The sequence below is a fragment of the Hypomesus transpacificus genome, chromosome 2 (genome assembly GCF_021917145.1).
Source record: "Hypomesus transpacificus isolate Combined female chromosome 2, fHypTra1, whole genome shotgun sequence".
Taxonomy (NCBI): Eukaryota; Metazoa; Chordata; class Actinopteri; order Osmeriformes; family Osmeridae; genus Hypomesus; species Hypomesus transpacificus.
This window is the reverse complement of record NC_061061.1, coordinates 6,607,620-6,627,652: the sequence shown is the minus strand read 5'-3', so window position 1 is coordinate 6,627,652 and position 20,033 is coordinate 6,607,620. Positions and strand designations below refer to the sequence as shown.

The 20,033-nt window shown below is 41.2% G+C and overlaps 1 protein-coding gene across 1 annotated transcript in view; it reads right to left on the bottom strand.

Annotated features, from left to right (window-relative positions):
- LOC124474065 (CUB and sushi domain-containing protein 3-like) overlaps positions 1–20,033 on the bottom strand; it is a 319,489-nt gene that overhangs the window by 33,822 nt on the left and 265,634 nt on the right. Inside the window, exons 50-54 of the mRNA XM_047029923.1 lie at positions 18,679–18,852; positions 17,659–17,832; positions 6,244–6,417; positions 3,542–3,727; positions 575–748 (exon numbers count right to left, since the gene is read on the bottom strand). Coding sequence (XP_046885879.1) covers positions 575–748; positions 3,542–3,727; positions 6,244–6,417; positions 17,659–17,832; positions 18,679–18,852 — 882 coding nt within the window. The remainder of the gene's footprint in view (positions 1–574; positions 749–3,541; positions 3,728–6,243; positions 6,418–17,658; positions 17,833–18,678; positions 18,853–20,033) is intronic.

Below are 20,033 nucleotides of genomic sequence, written 5' to 3'. Positions count from 1 at the left end.
GCTGAATCTGCAATGTCCAGCAGCCATCGAGTCAGATTGCAAAATTTTTTGTATGTTTTTTATTTTTTTTATTTTTTAAGTGTTTCAAAGTTCGATTAGTCGATTTTCAGACCTTTTAGTCGAGTCTTGGTCGACCAAAGAAAATCTTAGTCGGGGACAGCCCTAGTAAGTACGGGGACATTCCCCCCGAGGCAAGTAGGGTGAAGTGCCTTGCCCAAGGACACAACGTCATGTTGGCACGGCCGGGAAATGAACTGGCAACCTTCAGATTACTAGCCCGATTCCCTAACCGCTCAGCCACCTGACTCCCTGTCATTTATATTCATTAACCAAATGTATGTGCACTCGTTTAATTTAATCTCACTATAGAAATCCACAGACATAAACAACCGCCAACTGCGCGCCACGTCTATGACACACCGTGTATCCATAACACGCCCGCTCTGCGACAATAGTTGTTGTTTCGGGTGGTCTACCACCCCCCTTGAAAAAACTCCTCGGGGAAACACTGTACAATATTAACTTTGTACATTACACACGACCAACATTATGAGGCTAAATATGGGGGTCTTACCTGAGCAGTGAGGCAATGGAGCGCTCCAGTGTCTGTTGAGCTGGCAGGTGAGAGAGGCCTCTCCTATGAGCTCTCGATCACCTTCGCAGGTGTACTGCACTGTAGAGCCAAACGTAAACCTGTCCCCGTACAGGACCCCATAAGGAGGGCAACCGGGATGGCCACAGTCCACCTCTGGAACACAGATATCAATTCAACTGTCAAACATCACTTTTGTCAGGTGTTAAATTTGACATCTAACTGTATGACAGTGTTACTGTAAGTGTAACTTTAAGTCAGATTTCACTTGGTTACACGCAATTGTTACACAGTACTGCACATTGGGTTAGCAGCAGATGATGGATGAGCTCAGATTAATCAGAATAGTACATATTCAGACATGTGGTTTGTAACTCTGGGCTCTATCCAACGTAACATTAACCAATGGTAATGAAGTAATACTTTGTTACAGTATTTTAGAATTATTTTGTGAGAATCTATACTTGAGTTTACATTTTTTGTGACATTGCACTTTTACTCCACTACATTTCCTTAATAGAATGTATACTTTTACTCTGATACATTTCCCCTAAGCATCTTTTTTACTGTACTACAAAATAAAATCGGAAGAGCACAGACTACCAGGTTTGTCAAATCAGTGGTCAGGCACTAGTTTGCAAGTAAGATCATTGGTTAGTCTGATATGCGGGTTTTCTATACATGTGTGAGGTTGTTTCTTGCTGTGGTCAAGAGGTCACGCAGCGGGTCTTGGACAATAGACATATAGATAGGAGAATGTGCACTTTAACCTTTGGAAAGAGCAACATGCAGACAATAGTATAAACGATGAGTGATGACCGAACCACCTGTGTGTTGTTTTCCCTATGGCTTAAGTTGTGGAATGTATACCGTTTAAGGACATGTTTTGGTGGTTACTATATTTGTATGGTCCAGCTCATGCATATAATGTCCATCTGAGAGACATGTTTCTCACTCATGCCAACCACTTTGCCTGTCGTGGTGACCTGATCCAAGCAGCTCGCTTTAATAAACAAAGTCAACTATTTTTCATTGTGGTGCGTTCCTTGGCCCATCCTCCGACAGAAAATTATCTAACAGTTAGTCACATTAACGCATAACGGCAGCGTTAGCGTTTGTGTTAAGATGACACATTTGGCCGTCTTGAATGTCTTCAGACGTTAGGACCAGAATGTACATTACATTTATTCATTTAGCAGACGCTTTTATCCAAAGCGACTTCCAAGAAAGATCTTTACAAAAGTGCATAGGTCACTGATCATAAAAACAAGATAGCCCCAAACATTGCGGGCAGCCAAAACATGAAGCATACATAGACTAAGAAGAACACTAAGAAGTGCCAAAGGGAAGAACCATAAGAGCCTGTAGTTAAACAAGTTAGAATTAAACAACATGAACCTCAAAAGTGCAAGTGTACATGTAGGAAAGCAAGCAACAATAATAAAAGCGAGTACAAGAAGTTAAATCAGTTACAACTAGCCAACAAGAGCAAAAAGTCTCTCAATAAGAGTCATTGTCCAGCATCAGGTCCAGAAAATCATTCCTAAGTACAGTTTTACTCCCGGAACAAGTGTGTCTTAAGCCATATTCTTGAAGGTGGGGAGACAGTCAGTGTCTCTGCTGGAGGAGTGTAGGTGATTACACCATGGGGGGGTCAGACAGGAGAAGAGCTTGTGTTGGGACCGGGCGCTCTTGAGCGGTGGGACCACCAGACGGTTGTCTGAAGACCATAGGTGGCGGGTGGGGGTGTAAGGCTGAAGGAGAGACTTGATGTAGTCGGGTGCAGTCCCGTTCACCGATCGGAAGGTCAGTACCAGGGTCTTGAATCTGATACGGGCCGTGATGGGTAGCCAGTGGAGAGAGATGAGAAGCGGGGTAACATGGGAGCGTCTGGGTAGATTGTAGACCAGGCGGGCCGCTGCGTTCTGAATCCTCTGAAGAGGGCGGGTTGCACATGCTGGGAGACCAGCGAGCAGCGAGTTGCAGTAGTCCAACTTGGAGAGGACCATTGCTTGGACTAGCAGCTGGGTGGAGTGCTCAGACAGGTATCTCCTGATCTTCCGGATGTTGTAGAGGGTGAATCTACAAGACCGGGAGACTGCTGAATCTGATACGGGCCGTGATGGGTAGCCAGTGAAGGGAGATGAGCAGCGGGGTAATATGGGAGCGTCTGGGTAGGTTGAAGACCAGGCGGGCTGCTGTGTTTGGAATCCTGTCGAGAGGGGAGACCAGCGAGCAGCGAGTTGCACTAGTCCAACTTTTAGAGGACAAGTGCTTGGACTAGCAGCTGGGTGGAATGCATCCATCCACACTTCTTGCCTTTGCTTCTATGTCTATGGACCCTGCCCCCATTACACCCCCTTCTGCCTTGCTTGAAAATCTCTACACGGCTTTGAAAATCTTTTTGACCCTAATTTGGTGATGAAACAGGGCCAGAAATGTGAGCGCACAAAATTGAAAGGCGCAAACAGTGAGCTCACAAAATTAAAATTACGAGGCTGGAAACGGCCGTACCAAATGTGTCATCTTAACAGGAATACTAAATTACAGGTTTTACATAAAGCTTTCCATATTTGGTTAACATTAAGCCATTCAGATGTAACCAGCAATGTTAGCTAAACATTGCAGGTTGAATTCGAACCACAAATCTAACGTCCCTGTACTTTCTCTTCAAGCGTAATTGTGCAGTAGATTACATTTTAAGGTGGTGTACATGAATTTAAAAAAAGCATTTACCTTGACTGTCAATACTTTAGTACCTTTAATATTAGAACATTTCTATTGATACTTAATACAATAATTATCAGAAACTTTAAGACTAGTAATATTCAAATTGCAACTGTACTGTACAAAACTGTTACATTTGCTTTTTATTTTGCAGTGCATTAAAAAAAGAAAATAGCTTTTCCGCCAATCCATATTACCAGCACTACAATACAGGAAACCTACCAAGGCATTCTGGTAGAGGTTTGTCCCAGTGTCCAGCTGGTTGACAAGTGAGCACAGAAGATCCAAACAGGTAGTAGCCTAGGTTGCAATCATAGAACACCACGCTGCCGAAGGTAAAGTTGCCATGCTCAATCTTACTCTCTCGTATGGAGTTGGTTGGGATCCCGGGATCAGTACAGTTGACCACTGAGAGGGAATAAAATACAGGAAATCATATGATTGACAGGAATGAATTTACATTAAAATCACATTAATAGTCAACAAGAAACATTCTCATCATAACAGCATTGGCTTCAATATCAGTATTTTAACACAATAAGTCAACTGACTTTTTCCATAATGGTACATACATCAGGCATGATGATAGTCATAATTTATTAGTAATAATATAGTAGTTAAAGTCCCTGTAAAGTGACAATAAAATATTTGTTCTGAGTTTGTCACACCACAGAAAAATCCACCCAGCCAAATTTGAATTAAAAATGTAAAATAACTAAAATAAGTGAAACAATTAAAGTAATCTTGAAACAATTATCAGTTCTCTCAGATCTCAAATGCTGAGGTCGCTGAAAACACGCCCACTTGCGGTAAAAGTGCTTCTCTCTCATCTGTCAAATACCGCAACAACAAAAGGGTTAGACTCTACAACAAAAATGGATGCTCCTAGCAGGATTGGCTTTACACAGCAGTATAAGTTTGATCCTCCAGAGCTAGAATCAAATTCAGAGGACATTGACCCAGGAATCAATCTAGACCTTCTTGTTGTGCAACCGATTGGTAATCTCCCTTTTATTCAAGTTAGCAAGCTAGAGTAGCATGTTATCGATATGTAACTAGCATGACTTAGCCAAATAACGTTAGGCTATCAATTAAGAACAGTTTATTAGTTTTAATAACAGGTTAGTGTAACTATGCTCAGTGCCTCCATCAATACATTATTTCAGCCCCACCCAAAAATCCTGATCACAAAAACTTTGCTAAACTGTTTAACGGTCTAACTGCACAATTCAGTACGACATAGTTCACAGGCTTTGTAATGTGTTTAAGCTATACATTTTTTTTAATGTGTTTAGAAAAAATCTTGAAATTCACTTAACAGGTACTGCCATAACAGTCAAGTGGCAACAATTTTCCCTAATTAACTTGTGCACATATTTTCTGCCACCGTAGATGTCCATACCTCTTTTTGGAGTCTCTTTTGCGGCTGGCTGAGTTGCTCATCTGCACATGTTGTCAAGTGTTATCTGACTATCTTCCTGCCCAATTGCCAGTTAATAATATAATCACTGGAATTACCTGATCAAAGTCAGTTATTTATGCCTTGAACACTAGTAAATACTATGAATAGACTACTCAACCGTGCTATATTAAGTATTCATAAAACAAATTATGTTTAAATGGCCTGCCGAAAATATGATGATTACATTTGGTGTGACGCAGGCAAAGGCATGTCTCGGCCATATTCCAAATTCCTTTGAGTTGTACATTTTTAAATGTGTGTGGATAAGCTCGACATTCAGTAGTGGCGGACCCTGTGCTGGCCTCAACAGCTAGTGGTGTGATATGGTAAGAGGGTTTGAGGTAGAGGTGGCTGATATGAACGGTATAAAAATATATACCACCCAGCTGCTAGTCCAAGCACTTGTCCTTTCAAAGTTGGACTACTGCAACTCGCTGCTCGCTGGTCTCCCAGCATGTGCAACCCACCCTCTTCAGAGGATTCAGAACGCAGCGGCCCGCCTGGTCTACAATCTACCCAGACGCTCCCATGTTACCCCGCTCCTCATCTCTCTCCACTGGCAGTGTAGTTGCTGAAAATGTGCGTATTTTATTGATGGAACGGCTAATTTGTAAATTTGCTCAGACTTTTCGGTAACCTAGGTAAATAAACACTCGACGACGTCTACACAGAAAACCGCCACCTACTCTTCTGGCAGTGAATTGTTTTCAGCACCCACAGCCTACGGAGAACCATAAACGCAGTCTATCCGTCCGTATCCGTGCGTATCCGTGCGCCCGCCCATCCGTAAACGGAGACGCAGAAGCATATTTTGGCCTTTACACCCCCACCTGCCACCTATGGCCTTCTTCAGACAACCGTCTGGTGGTCCCACCGCTCAAGAGCGCCCGGTCCCAACACAAGCTCTTCTCCTGTCTGGCCCCCAGTGGTGGAATCAACTCCCCACCTCCATCAGAGACACTGACTGTCTCTCCACCTTCAAGAAAAGGCTCAAGACGCACTTGTTCCGGGAGTACAACGGTACTTAGGAATGGTTTTCTTGACCCGATGTTAGTTTCCTCAAAGATCACAATGACTCTTGCTTAGAGACTTGTGGTTAGTGGTAACTGATTTAAATTTTTGTACTCGCTGTGATATATAGTTTTATTGTTGCTTGTTTTTCTACAGGTACACTAACACTTATAGGGGTTAATGTTGTTTAATTGTAACTTGCTTAACTACATGCTCTTGTGGTTCTTCCCTTTGGCACTTATTTTGGTTGTACACAATATGTGCTTCATGTTTTGGCTACTCGCAATGTTTTTGGGGCTATCTTGTTGTTATTATCAGTGACCTATGCACTTTGTAAAGCTCTCTCTTGGAAGTTGCTTTGGATAAAAGCGTCTGCTATATGAATAAATGTAAATTATACCGTGATATATATTGTAGGCCATACTGCCCAGCCCTAGTTTGAGGTCTTTACCTCTGCATGTAGGTGGCTGTTGGTTCCACTGGCAGTTGGCCTGGCACTGGGCACTGGAGGGCCCTTCCAAGGTGTAGCCCTTGTTACAGGAAAAGCTGACAACATCGTTGTAGTTGAAGCCGTCCCCTATGGTACGACCATAGATAGGGCTTCCCGGATGACCACAAGTGATCGCTACGAATTGACAGGTGAAAAAAACACAATAAAGCAGATCAGTACACAACCTACCATAGGGATGTCATTATCACTTCACTCATGGGACCCCCTTGGGGAAAATGAATAGGTACTCCTGTTATAAACTAAGCTACCCAGCTAACACATGACGTTGCGGCAACATTGCCAGTAAGTGCTCAGTTGGTAACCCGCGACGTTACCTTCTGGCAACGTCGTGGCAACGTCGTAGCAACGTTATAAAGGGAATGTTGCCAGTTGGTCCCATGGGCAACGTTGCCACGACGTCGTTCCTTGGTCGGCTGGTTACGTTATTTTTAGACCAGTGGGCAACGTTGTCGCGACGTCGTACCTTGGTCCGCTGGTTACGTTATTTTTAGACCAGTGGGCGACGTTGCCGCGACGTCGTACCTTGGTCCGCTGGTAACGTCATTTTTAGGTCCGTGGGCAACGTTGCCGCGACGTTGTACCTTGGTCGGCTGGTTACGTTATTTTTTGGTCCCATGGACAACGTTGCCGCGACGTCGTACCTTGGTCGGCTGGTAACGTCATTTTTAGGTCCGTGGGCAACGTTGCCGCGACGTTGTACCTTGGTCAGCTGGTTACGTTATTTTTTGGTCCCATGGACAACGTTGCCGCGACGTTGTACCTTGGTCGGCTGGTTACGTTATTTTTTGGTCCCATGGACAACGTTGCCGCGACGTTGTACCTTGGTCGGCTGGTTACGTTAATTTTGGTCCCGTGGACAACGTTGCCGCGACGTTGTACCTTGGTCGGCTGGTTACCTTATTTTTAGACCCGTGGACAACGTTGCCGCGACGTCGTCCCTTGGTCGGCTGGTTACCTTATTTTTGTCGCAGGACAACGGATCTTGAGTGCAATATAGTGGTTTATATATATAAATGTAGACACTGCATGTAATTCATGTGCTGCTCAGCCCCAGCAGGTCATTGGTCATCAATGTTCTCATATGCAGACACATCGTAAATTAAAAAAGACAGAATGTGGAATATAATTTAGTCTTTCATTCTTTACTATAAACATGTACAAAAGCAATCAATGTGTGATGAGTAACATGATTAAGCAAACATTATTTGTAGGCTATAGCACACCAAAGCTGTATGACACACAATGCAAATTTGTGCTCCAATAGTTTTGTAATAGGCCTACAAAATTGTTAAATGTGACCAAAAGGTAAGCGACTCTTAAGAGTTTCATTTTCAAAGACAAGTCATCACAGAATATTACAATTCTTCCTTAGCAAACCTGCCCCTCAGTCTGCCCCTGAGCAACAACTTTGCGCATGCCCATTTCAAGGCATAGCTGAAACTGGTCTTCCTAAACAGTTTTTGCCGGGGTCCTACCGTCTTTCACACAATGGATTTTACCTGGAAATAAGTTACTTCAAAGGTGAGTTTCTTTACAGACATAGTTTTAAATATATAAACATATTTTTAGAAATTGGATGGGGCATATAGGTTTGAAATTGAGTTGTTTATAGCGTTATATCAGATTCACATAGTTTACGTTAGAATTTCGCTAGCTAGGTTAAACCCTCCAGAAAGTTGTTTTGAAATACTGAAAATGCATACATGTTATCAAAGTTTAGAGTCTCAAAAATCACTCTCAAAAGAATCAGTGAAAATAAAAGTTCAGAACTGTTAGAAAACCTTGTCCCAAAATAGTTTATTTAGTTAGCTAGCCCTGAATTTTCAAAGACGCTAGCGCGTGGCTGATCACGTTCACAGTCGGTCATGGCATGCACAGCAATGGCGTCTGTAAAAGTATCATGTCACTAATTCTTCCAATTTGTACATGACATTTGTTTTTGGATAAGTTTATTCGTTTTAACCTTTAGATGCGTGAGTTCTAAATATTTCAGACACTTTCACCAGAGTACGTGAGTTATTTTTCCAAAACGGAAGGTATGTAGCTTTAATTAGCTTCCATTACCTAGCAACCTAAGATAATACTCGTACCAATGCTACTACTTGCTAGTGTTACTTGTTAGCCTACTAATTGTACATTTTGAAGCCATACTGTAGTGTTTATCATATAGTTTCTGCCCATCGGAAAATAGTTGGTTGGAATGTTCAGAATCACACATGTGCGATGCTACGCTGTGGGGCCCTGCTTTCGAACGATCACATATGTGCGATGCTTCTTCAATATCAATATACTAATAGGCTACTATGTACGTAAACTACATTCCACTTTCATTTCTGTACAGGTGATCCGACCACCATCACAAGTACTGTGTCCCTTGGAAATTATGGTAAAGTAATGAATGACCGTTTATAACAGTGACAATAATTGTATGAGCCATGGCAACCCTAAAGGCTATGCTTTGAAGCAAAAGTATGACTTAAAACGTTTGCATCACCAGATGCCATACCTCTAGGCGTCAACTCTGGTCTGGTGGAGGAGAACCCATAGGGTGCCCCGGAAAACAGCTGGCAGCCAGGCAAGTGCAAATATAAGACACTCAAAAAAATACTCATACCATTGCCATTGTAAGGCATACCTAATTGTAAGGCATACTTAAGTTGTTCTGATCGTGGGGGGAAACATATTTGTCAAAACAACAAATGTTGTCTTACTAATGCTTTGTATACCCCATTCAGCTGTACCATCTTGGGCAAAGACAAATCAAGGTAACATTTGTTATGTACATCAATGTTACAGCTAATCTAAAGGAAACCACAGTGTATGCCAATCATGCAAACTCTTGTAAACTTGTTTTACTTGTCTTTAATTACAGACACATTACAGGTTATGCTCCGGAAGATGTGATTTTTTTAATGACTTGTATAGCCCCTTTTCACACGTGCGATTATGTTAATCGAACACTAACTTATTTTGTGCTTCCTTGTCAGGGCCAACAGACAGAACTCATAGCGGGGACTGGAAGAAGATTTTAATTCATTTTTTGCACTTTGTTTGGCACTTTTGTTTTGCAGTGTTTGTTTTGCAGTGTTTTTTTCTTTGCAGTGTTTTTTTCTTTGCAGTGTTTGTTTTGCAGTGGCACTTTTTATCACGTATGTATATATTTTGGCCATTTTAGTTTTTTAATTGTAAATGTTACATGCATACTTTGTGCATTGTCATTTTAGCAGACCCTCTTATTTACAGTAAGTACAGGGATATTCCCTGGAGGAAAGTAAGGTGAAGTGCCTTGCCCAAGGACACATCATTTGGCAACCTTCTGTTTTAATAGCCTGATTTCCCAACCGATCAGCCATCTGACTCCCCTTTAGTATAGGTAGACCACATATTTAGGATTCCTATATGGTGAATGTATATACCTTCCTGCCAAAGTAAATTCCTTGTCTGTGCAAACTTTCATGGCGATTAAAACACTTTATGATTCTGAAATGCTGCCTCGTTTATGATTTAGCTTGAGTCAGGCTACACATCACACAAACATATTCCTCCTAACGTTGGCTATCTATTATACCAAAACAAGTAGCCTTCTGGGCAAATGAGGTCTGCATATGAAATATAGGTTACTTCATAATTAAGTTAATTGTTGACGTTGCAGTAACGGACTAGCAACGTCACAAAATTACGTTGCTAGGAGGTCGCCGTTACGGACTGGCAACGTCACAAAACAACGTTGCTAGGAGGTCGCGGTTACCGACTGGCAACGTCGGAAAATAACGTTGCCACGACGTCGCGGTTACGGATTGGCAACGTCCCAAAACAACGTTGCTAGGAGGTTGCGGTTACCGACTGGCAACGTCGGAAAATAACGTTGCGACGACGTCGCGGTTACGGACTGGCAACGTCAGAAAATTACGTTGCTAGGAGGTTGCGGTTACGGACTGGCAACGTCGGAAAATAACGTTGCCACGACGTTGCGGTTACGGACTGGCAACGTCGGAAAATTAACGTTGCCACGACGTCGCGGTTACGGACTGGCAACGTCACAAGATGACGTTGCGGCAACCTACTGGCGCCCCACAGATGCACGGTCCCGCAACGTTGCCAAAGACGTTGCGGCAACGTATGTTTGGTCATCGCGTGACGTTGCGACAACGTCAGGGCAACGTAAATGTGTTAGCTGGGTAGGTCTGTCAATGCGGCCAAGTGCTTACTTGAGGGCTAGACAACACAAGTGGCATGTGAACACTTGTTAACATAAGAAGCGCAGAGGGGGGTCGTATTATATAATTGCATATTGGCACTCGATCAAATTCCAGCACCCTGCTTTCTTGACTTTTCTTAGACATGTGTGTTTTATCACCCAGAATTGTACTTTTATTTTTATTTAATTTTTTAGATAATTTAAGGCTATTTCACTCCTGCTGCCAGGGGCGCGTAATGACATTTTTTGTTCCTGCATTCCAAGGCTACGATTCTCTTTCTATCAGCAGATGTTGCAAGGGCTCCCGTATTCGAGTCGTCTGTTATTTAGACAAAGTTTAATATATAGTGTATATATACCTAATATGTAAAGTTGATACAGATATATAGCTCTCTCTCTATATATATATATATATATGTGCAAAATTATAACAAGAATTTAATTATACGAAGTGCATTTGTTTCACCTACATTTGTGTGTAGACCATGGTATAAGCGCAATTCTTGTGTCCCGTTATTTTAGAGCGGCAACAATAATTTAGAATAGCAAATAAGCTATGTTTTGTAATGCAGAGAAACTTAACTTATAAAAGCATTTTTGCATATTCAAATATGGATCTAACAAATCATGAGCCGATAAAATCACCAATGCAAATTGAAGAGTTTGGTTCCAAACCGCTATAAATCCATTTTGATCAATTTGAGTTAAAATGTTTTCTTTACCAAGAAAGTACAAAGATGAAAATCACTATTTTCTGTTTCAAACATTCACATAGCATCTTGAGGTTATAACATAACAAATTATAATCCAGATTATGATTTTCAAAGATTTATTTTAAAAACAGATTAATTTTTTTTCTCCAAAATGCAATAAATCCATGACACGTTTTTTGACACGTGACTTGATCCTGCTCGACTTTGGTAGATGTAGAGTAAAAAGTTTTTCCATAGATCCCCTTGGGTCAATGCGTGACAGAAGTTAGTGGCCTTCTCGTGAGAACACTTAACTGCCGGTGTAACAGACGTGGTCTTGCAAGTTCCGTCAGAGGCATTGTCCGCTCCGACCACCGCAGAAACCATCACAGGTTCATCCATACCATCAAATTGATTAATGTTGTTCAAAAATGAGAGAAGGGTAGCCTATTCGTTTGGACCTTCTAACCATTTGGACTAGGAGCTATGATCTCTGCTTGCTGTCCCGTTTATCCTGCTCTCAAACGTTTACTCCCTGAACAATAAATTAGACTGTGTCTTGTTTGTTTACATCGACACGAAATGGTGCAAAGATTCTATGCTAGTTTCTACTTAGGCTGCCTACTGCTCATCGCTGCTGGAGTTAATGACTGTTGTGTTCATACTCGTAATTCGGTTCTTACAAAAACATGTAATTATAGCCTACTGTATAGTCTTCAAAGTCTAGCATCAAAAGTTTGTTTTCATCAAACCAAACCTGCTAAGTGTGAACACACCCTTATGCAGACTATTTTATTTTCCACTGCTCTAATCCGCTAGCCTGGCTCTGCCCTCCTACGTACTTCCGCTCAATTATGATTTTGCTTCTGTATTGCGTCTGTGCATGAGGTACGTAAATCAGATGTCTCAGGTTAACTTTCTGCCAGTCCAATCAGCGAACAGAGGGAGTGGCTGAGAACGATGACTTCGATGTTGTGAGCTAGTTGGGTGTGCTTTGCCTTCGGCAAGGGCACAACCATTGTTATCTCACATATATATTATTATTATTATTTATTTATTTTCCCACCCCTAAAACTTTGTCAATATTTGGACTACATAGGCAACCTAGATGTCAAAAGTTTCGTCTTGGTAGCGATTGAGTTGCTTGTATTGGGATTTACGTTCCGTTGCATGGTTTAGTAGAAATTACGTTTTTGTGGCGAAAAGTGAAGCTAACGGTGGCTAACTTGCTAGCCACAGTCACTGACGCCACTAACGTCACTAACATCACAAAAACTCACGTGACTATCTCTAGCAGAACAGTAGTTAAGCAGCTCGTTAACTTCTGGGAGATGGCTAGGCTAACTTCTTTACAGCAAGGCAGCTGCAGATACGCCACAAGCATAGAGGCCTGGGTGATAACTATTTGCTAATTTTACTTTGTGATACGACACACAATTGTGATGTGTAAAGTACAATATAAGGTAATATTATTAAGGAAGTACATCTACTTTCGGAAACAGTAGTCTACAATTTCACTGAAGCATTAGCATCATGACATTAGCCTCTGTTGCCCGGGCAACACATACTACAGCGGTCTATGATGCATCTGTTTTCGTGTTGTGGTTAAAATAAACATTCCTCACAAATACATTTTCGTTGTAGGATTTATTATGACATTAGATTACAAGTAAACGATTTGTTGGTGAAATGATCATTACCAGTGGTGTCAAACCATTGTAGCTCACTGCAAAGCTGTACTGTAGCCTAGTCTAGTAGCTAAAAAAAAAACATCTCCACAGCTGTTAACAGTTCGTAGGATGTCAAACGGCGGCACATGTTCGGCAGTACCTTTACTTCAATCAAAAGTCTTTCAATGGGTGAACCTATCTGACTAGTGACCACTAACCTGAACTCCATTGCCAGAGCCTAAACGTTGTCAATCTGTTCATGAAAATAATTCATTTCAGCCTAGACCGTACAACAGAAGTAATGTTAAATCAAATTCAACCAACGCAATCGCTACCAAGACAGTCTAGTAGTAGTAGTAGCCTACAATTTACCAGCTTCTCCACACAGCAAGGCTATATCGCATTTTGCCTTGTTACTGACAATGATCGCTACCACTGACATTTTTATGAATGAGTGATTTCCCCCTAAATAAGTGTCAAGCTTATTTAAGTTTTTGGGGGCATATTTTCATTTAGCAGATGGTACTATTTGAATTGCGATTCCATCTGAGATAGCTACTGCTGGTAACGTTGTTGTTCAAATTAGGGTGATTTGAGTTTGTAAACTAGAGGAACTTTGTTACGGTGCATTTTGCACCATGACCATGTAAATGTATAAATGTCACAAAATGGCTATATGATCATTTATTTATACCTTCAAAAAATTGCTAAATACAAATGTAAACAAATCTTTTTTGTGCCATTTAGTCCAGTGCTTCTGTGGCTTTCAGTGCTTGTTTAATGTGTCTTGTCCATATATTAAAGCAATAAATATAACAAATAATACATTATTTATATAACCAAATATTAAAATAAGAAAATAAAGACACATTTACGTTTTGGCATGGCTGCAGATGTCATGTGCTGTTGTAAACAATGCAACTAGTGGAGGCGCTAAGGTGCTCAGTGTTGCCAGATTGGAAATGCCTAAGTATCGTACCAAAGGCTCAAAATGATCGTATTTGGAGGATAATGGTCCTGCATCTGGCAACACTGAGAAGGCTTGTCTTAAGAATTTCAGTGCCCAGTCTAACCTTGTGTTGTTCTGTGTACCTGACAAATAAAATACTTGAACTCGAAGGCGGTCAACCAATGACAGTTTTCTCTAGTCAAGAGCTCGCGCAAGAAGGTGGAACTCAGACTCCGTGCGTGCGTCTTTAGGACGATTTATACTTCTCCGACTCCGTTACGGACAGACGCACGCACGGAGTCGGACGGATTGGTTGAATTTATACTACTCCGACGGCTCTGCGTGCTGACAGCAATTCACCGCCAGAACAGTAGATAGCGCTGCACTGCGATGCTAGTTAGATTGTCGAAAAGTCGGAGGAAATTTACAAATGAGCCATTTCATCAATAAACATAGGGACATACACTTTTCAAAACTTGTAAGGGCGTAATAATTAGTTTGTGAAAGACATGGACATATATACATGTATATACAGTGCCCTCCAAAAGTATTGGAACAGTGAGGCGAATTCCTTTATTTTTGCTGTAGACTGAAAACATTTGGGCTTGACATCAAATAATGAACGTGAGACCAGAGATCAACGTTTCAGCTTTTATTTCCAGGTATTTACATCAGGATCTGATGCACAACTAAGAAAATATCACATTTTGTTTGAATCCACCCATTTGTCATGTGATCAAAAGTATTGGAACAGATATACTTAAAACATATTTAAGTGAATAAGACTTAATATTTAGTTGCAAATCCTTTGCTTTCAATAACTGCAGCAAGTCTGTGACCCATTGACGTCACCAAACTTTTGCATTCTTCCTTTTTGATGCTTTCCCAGGCTTTCACTGCAGCCTCTTTCAGTTGTTGTTTGTTTTGTGGGGTTCCTCCCTTCAGTCTCCTCTTAAGCAGGTAAAATGCATGCTCTATAGGGTTTAAGTCTGGAGATTGACTTGGCCAGTCTAATACCTTCCATTTCTTGCCCCTGATGAACTCCTTTGTTGTTTTGGCAGTGTGTTTTGGGTCGTTATCTTGCTGCATGATGAAGGCTCTGCCAATCAGTTTGGTTGCATCTTTCCTTAAATTGGCAGACAAAATGTTTCTGTAGACTTCCGAGTTCATTTTGCTGCTGCCATCATGTGTTACATCCTCAATGAAGATTAATGAGCCCGTCCCAGAAGAAGCCATGCAAGCCCAAGCCATGACATTACCTCCACCGTGTTTCACAGATGAGCTTGTGTGTTTGGGATCATGAGCAGTTCCTTTCTTTCTCCAAACTTTAGCCTTTCCATCACTTTGGTAAAAGTTAATCTTTGTCTCATCAGTCCATAAAACTTTGTCCCAGAATTTTTGAGGTTCATCTCTGTACTTTTTGGCAAATTCCAGCCTGGCCTTCCTATTCTTCTTGCTAATGAGTGGTTTGCATCTTCTGGTGTAGCCCTTGTACTTTTGTTCATGAAGTCTTCTGCGAACAGTAGATAGTGATACCTTCACTCCTGCCATCTGGAGGTTGTTGCTGATCTCACTAACAGTTGTTTTAGGGTCTTTCTTTACAGCTCTCACAATGTTTCTGTCATCAACTGCTGATGTTTTCCTTGGTCTACCTGTTCGACGTCTGTTACTTAGTACACCAGTAGTTTTCTTCTTCTTCAGGACATTCCAAATGGTTGTACTGGCTATGGCCAATGTTTCTGCAATGGCTCTGATTGATTTTCCATCTTCTCTAAGACTCACAATTGCTTGTTTTTCACCCAAAGACAGCGCTCTGGTTTTCATGTTGTTTTCACCTCTGAATACAGTCTGCATAGACAAAACCTATCTTACCCAATCTGAACCTGAGTGTAGACATTCAGTGGTATTTATTGATTGAATAATGTATGTAATAGGACACACCTGGGCAACAAAACACACCTGTCAGTCACATGTTCCAATACTTTTGCTCACGTGACAAATGGGTGGGTTCGAACAAAAAGGTGATATTTTCTAATTTGTGCATCAGATCCTGATGTAAATACCTGGAAATAAAAGCTGAAACGTTGATCTCTGGTTTCACATTCATCGTTTGATGTCAAGCCCAAATGTTTTCAGTCTACAGCAAAAATAAAGGAATTGGCCTCACTGTTCCAATACTTTTGGAGGGCACTGTATGTCATGGTAAAAGACCCAGAGAAACACAAACATCCGACGAGACTAAATCCCGGACGTTTTTGGAATCCCTGCCGGACGCATTTTTATAGGTCTTGAAAAGAGGACATGTCCAGGTAAAAAAGGGACGTCTGGTCACCCTATTAAAATAAGCTTCAAAGGGGTTCTTTATTTATGAATGAATGCAGTAGGCTAAATGCCTGAAAATATCACGAGAAGGGAAAAACTTACAGTGACATTTAAGTCATTGAGATTAGGTAAATTTTTACACCGGTCTGCCAAATGTTTTCGTTTTGATTCAACTATGAGGTTGCTGATCACCTTTCCCTCTTGCAGGGGAAATGAGAAGACAACTATTTCATTCCACTCTTCACTCTTAGTATTTTGAGTTGCAGGGGCGAATCTAGATTCCCACTTTTGGGGGGGCTAAGCCCCTAGATAAAACCAATTATTTGTCCTGTGACCCAGCAAAACTAGGGCCCCCAGAAGAAATTTTTGAAAATATACTTTTAAATAGTGCCTTCTAGTGGGTTTTAGGAAGAGAAATGAACACATTTAGATTAAAAATATGGAAGTTTTTTTTTTTAACGTTTTTTTTTTTTTATATAAAACATTTTGGGGGGATAATGAAAGTTTTGGTGGGGCTCAAGCCCCCAAGGTGATTTAAAAAAATATTGCCGTTAATCTATTCTCTAAGTTGGGTTGGAGCTGGGTCTATACCACGCAAGCTATGATGACTTCCAACTTGATATTTTAGCGCGGATGTATACCTAGCCAAATTGCACTGTAGGGGGCGAGAACGAGTCTTCGAACCTGTGTGTGTATGAAATTATCACATCAAACGTGACGTGCTAACATGGATGCAGCTATGAAGCCACCTGGTTTGCTTAAGGGAAAATTTATTTTTAAGAAGCTTCCCAATGGAAACCTCGACAAGACTAAGGTTGTTTTAAGGTTTAATTATCATAGTAGAACAGCTTTCTCAAGCAGTTTGTGATGCATTTTGAAACCAGGAGATTAGCCCCTGGTCTAAATGCGCCACCTGGCTTCAGAAACCCGTTCTCAAAGACTTACTTTTAGTTATAATATGGGTAGCACACATATTCTGAATGCCCTCGGCGGAATTCAAAAGAGCCATGTAAATGTAGATTAATCTAGATTAACGCCAAGATTACAGTGAGATTAATCTAGGTTAAAACATGTCATCTATGCCAACCATTAGTTAAAATAGATAATTAGCTTATCAACTTGTGTTTAGATTCATTTACTTTTTAATTCATTTTATTTACGTATTACAATTGAAAAAGGTTTTGAGTCAAATTAATTCATTCAATTATCAAGATACTCCAACTGAGGTTTGATATACTTTCAGATAAGAGTGAGCAATGAGAATGATCCATAATTACAATTAAATGAAAATGTGGGGTAGACAGTGATATTCATTTGTTTAAAAGGGTAGATCATAATAAAATGTATGCAAATGTCTAGATTTGTATTCCATCCTCCCCTTAATAATTACAGTCACCACTTGGCCATTGGTATCACAATTTGCCATACATAGCTGTTATAAAAACTGCAACAATGATCACACTTACCCTCATTCAGTTCCTGACTATGCTACTTCTTTATGAATGCTTGTAGAGCAACACTTACAGATACAGGCTGGTTTCTGACCGGACCAGTTGTGGTCCTGCTGACAAATTCGGACTGAAGAGCCAATGAGGCGAAACCCTGGGTTGCACTGGTACACCACTGTGTCTCTGTAGCCAAAGTTCTCTCCAATCACCTGGCCATTCACAATGTGTTCTGGTATCCCACAGTGCCCAGCTGTGTGTTAAAAGAAAAATACACAGGATATCCTGTTGAATGTTTTCTTCACCGGATTCAATACAACTAACAACACAAAAACATATAAACGTAATACAATAACTTTCAATAAAACTTGGAAAACACCATTATCTGCCATCTAACTTGGAAGTGGAGGCAGGCCACCTTTAAATTCCTTACATCTGTCCGATGCACATAATCTCATTACTTTCAGCTACGTCTTAATGCAAGTCTGAATTCACTTCCACATCTGAGATGCAGCACAGCGATTTATTATTACACTTGAAACCCAGAAAAGCCAGAGCAGCAAAACATTCAAAGATTCAGTTACAGTACGCTCTACTTGACTGTAAGATACTGCGTACTGTTGCAGGACAGTAAAACAATGATTAAAGGTTTCCTGCGCTTTAAGTAGTATGCATGCAGTGTAAAAAGTCACCTCCTGCATATTGTATACCCCACAATATACACTGAAGATTAGGAAAATTCTGCTTTTGACACTGCAGGCACAGAAGGGAAGGAGATGTGCTCTTTGAGTGTCCACGAGCACCTTTGTGACTGTTTATTACGTTCCAGTATCCGGTAATCTGGAATTAATTCATTCTGAATGGTTGCAATCTAATCCTAACACTATCCATGAGGTTTATTGGACCTGCTTTAATGTCAATCACACTACCCAATTCGGGGGTTTTTGCTTTTTTGCACATCACATACATGTGGCTTTGTGTTGTGTGTATGTTTCTGGTTTAAGTAATGCTCTTGCAATGAAGACAGAGGTACAGTATGCAGCACTGTGAATTGAAATAGTCCTGGATATCCCCACCAGACTTTTAAAAGATCCTGTACCTAGGCACTGAGTGTCCAATCCACTCCAAAGTCCTGATAAAAGACACTCTCGGACCGGGGACCCCCCAAGAACATAGCCAGGGTCACAGCTGAAGATGGCTGATGCTCCAAAAGTTGTCTGCGTCCCAATCTTCTTTCCATTAGGAGGAGTCAGAAGATCACCACACGAAATAACTGTTGTAGAAGGAAGAGAGAAATAAAGGAGGAAGATAGGAACAGGATAAGTATCTATAGGATAGGATGAGTATTTTATGATACTTATTACATCTCAGAGTTGAGTGGCTTGCAAGTCATTCCCTTCCTGTCTCTGACTTAGAAAGCGGAATAAGAAATGACAACAGAAGGATAATGGTTGCCTTTTCTCTCAATCAATGCCTTTTTTACACCCTCTAGAACAGGGGTGTCAAACTAATTTTCACTCACTGCGTTTACATGGAATCGAATTACTGGCTTATTTGAACTGAAATAAAATGATCAGTTTCTTGTAAACACCTTTGTTCAAATAATTGCGTTCCGACTAAGATCCGATCGACACCCCGAGATAACTTGATCCGAGTCGGTTGGTAATTCGGACATTGCATGCTTGTATACGGTGAATTGGACAATGAACTGGACTCTGCGTCTTTGCGCATGCATGAGATCCCGTAGCCCTCCCTACCAGGTCGTGACCTGGAAGTCGAAAAAGACGATAAGTTGTCGCTGCCGGGAGCTGGCCCGGCAGAAACAAACAAACAATGCGAGCCAATAGCGCCAATAGACCAATTATCACCCTTCGTTACACAACTATCAAGCAGGCTCAACAGCGCATGTCGGTTGCAAAAGACGAACTTCTCCCCGGTCTATTACACTTGGAGTGCCGATCAGGTCATCATATATCTCTGGCCACTGGATTGCAGGGCTTGGTATTAACATTTTGAGGCTCGGACAAATACATTTACGTTTCACTTGTCGATGCACAAAAGTCACAGCCCGATACCCTTAAATAGCCTGACCAAGTGATCGGGCAAAACTAACCTGGCTAACGGAGGTCGCTTTCTCAGGCAAATTACGAATGAAACAGGCTCGGTTAAAGAAATCCGAGATGCTGGCTATCTTCATCAGGCTCGTATCTACATTAGGCAGTCCTCCTTGACGTTTCTGGTGTATAATGGAGTGAAATACAACATTGTGCACACTGCCAGTGAGCGAGTCTGACTGAGGCAAACGTCAAAACAGTGTAACAGGGACGCAGTCTCACTCAGATTGTCAGTTTAAACAAATCAGAAAAATAATCCGACCAGCTGGCTAAAAGCAGAATTCGCATATCTCTTGAAAGCTGCCCTGCTTGACCTTTTAGATGTAAAATTGACTGTAAA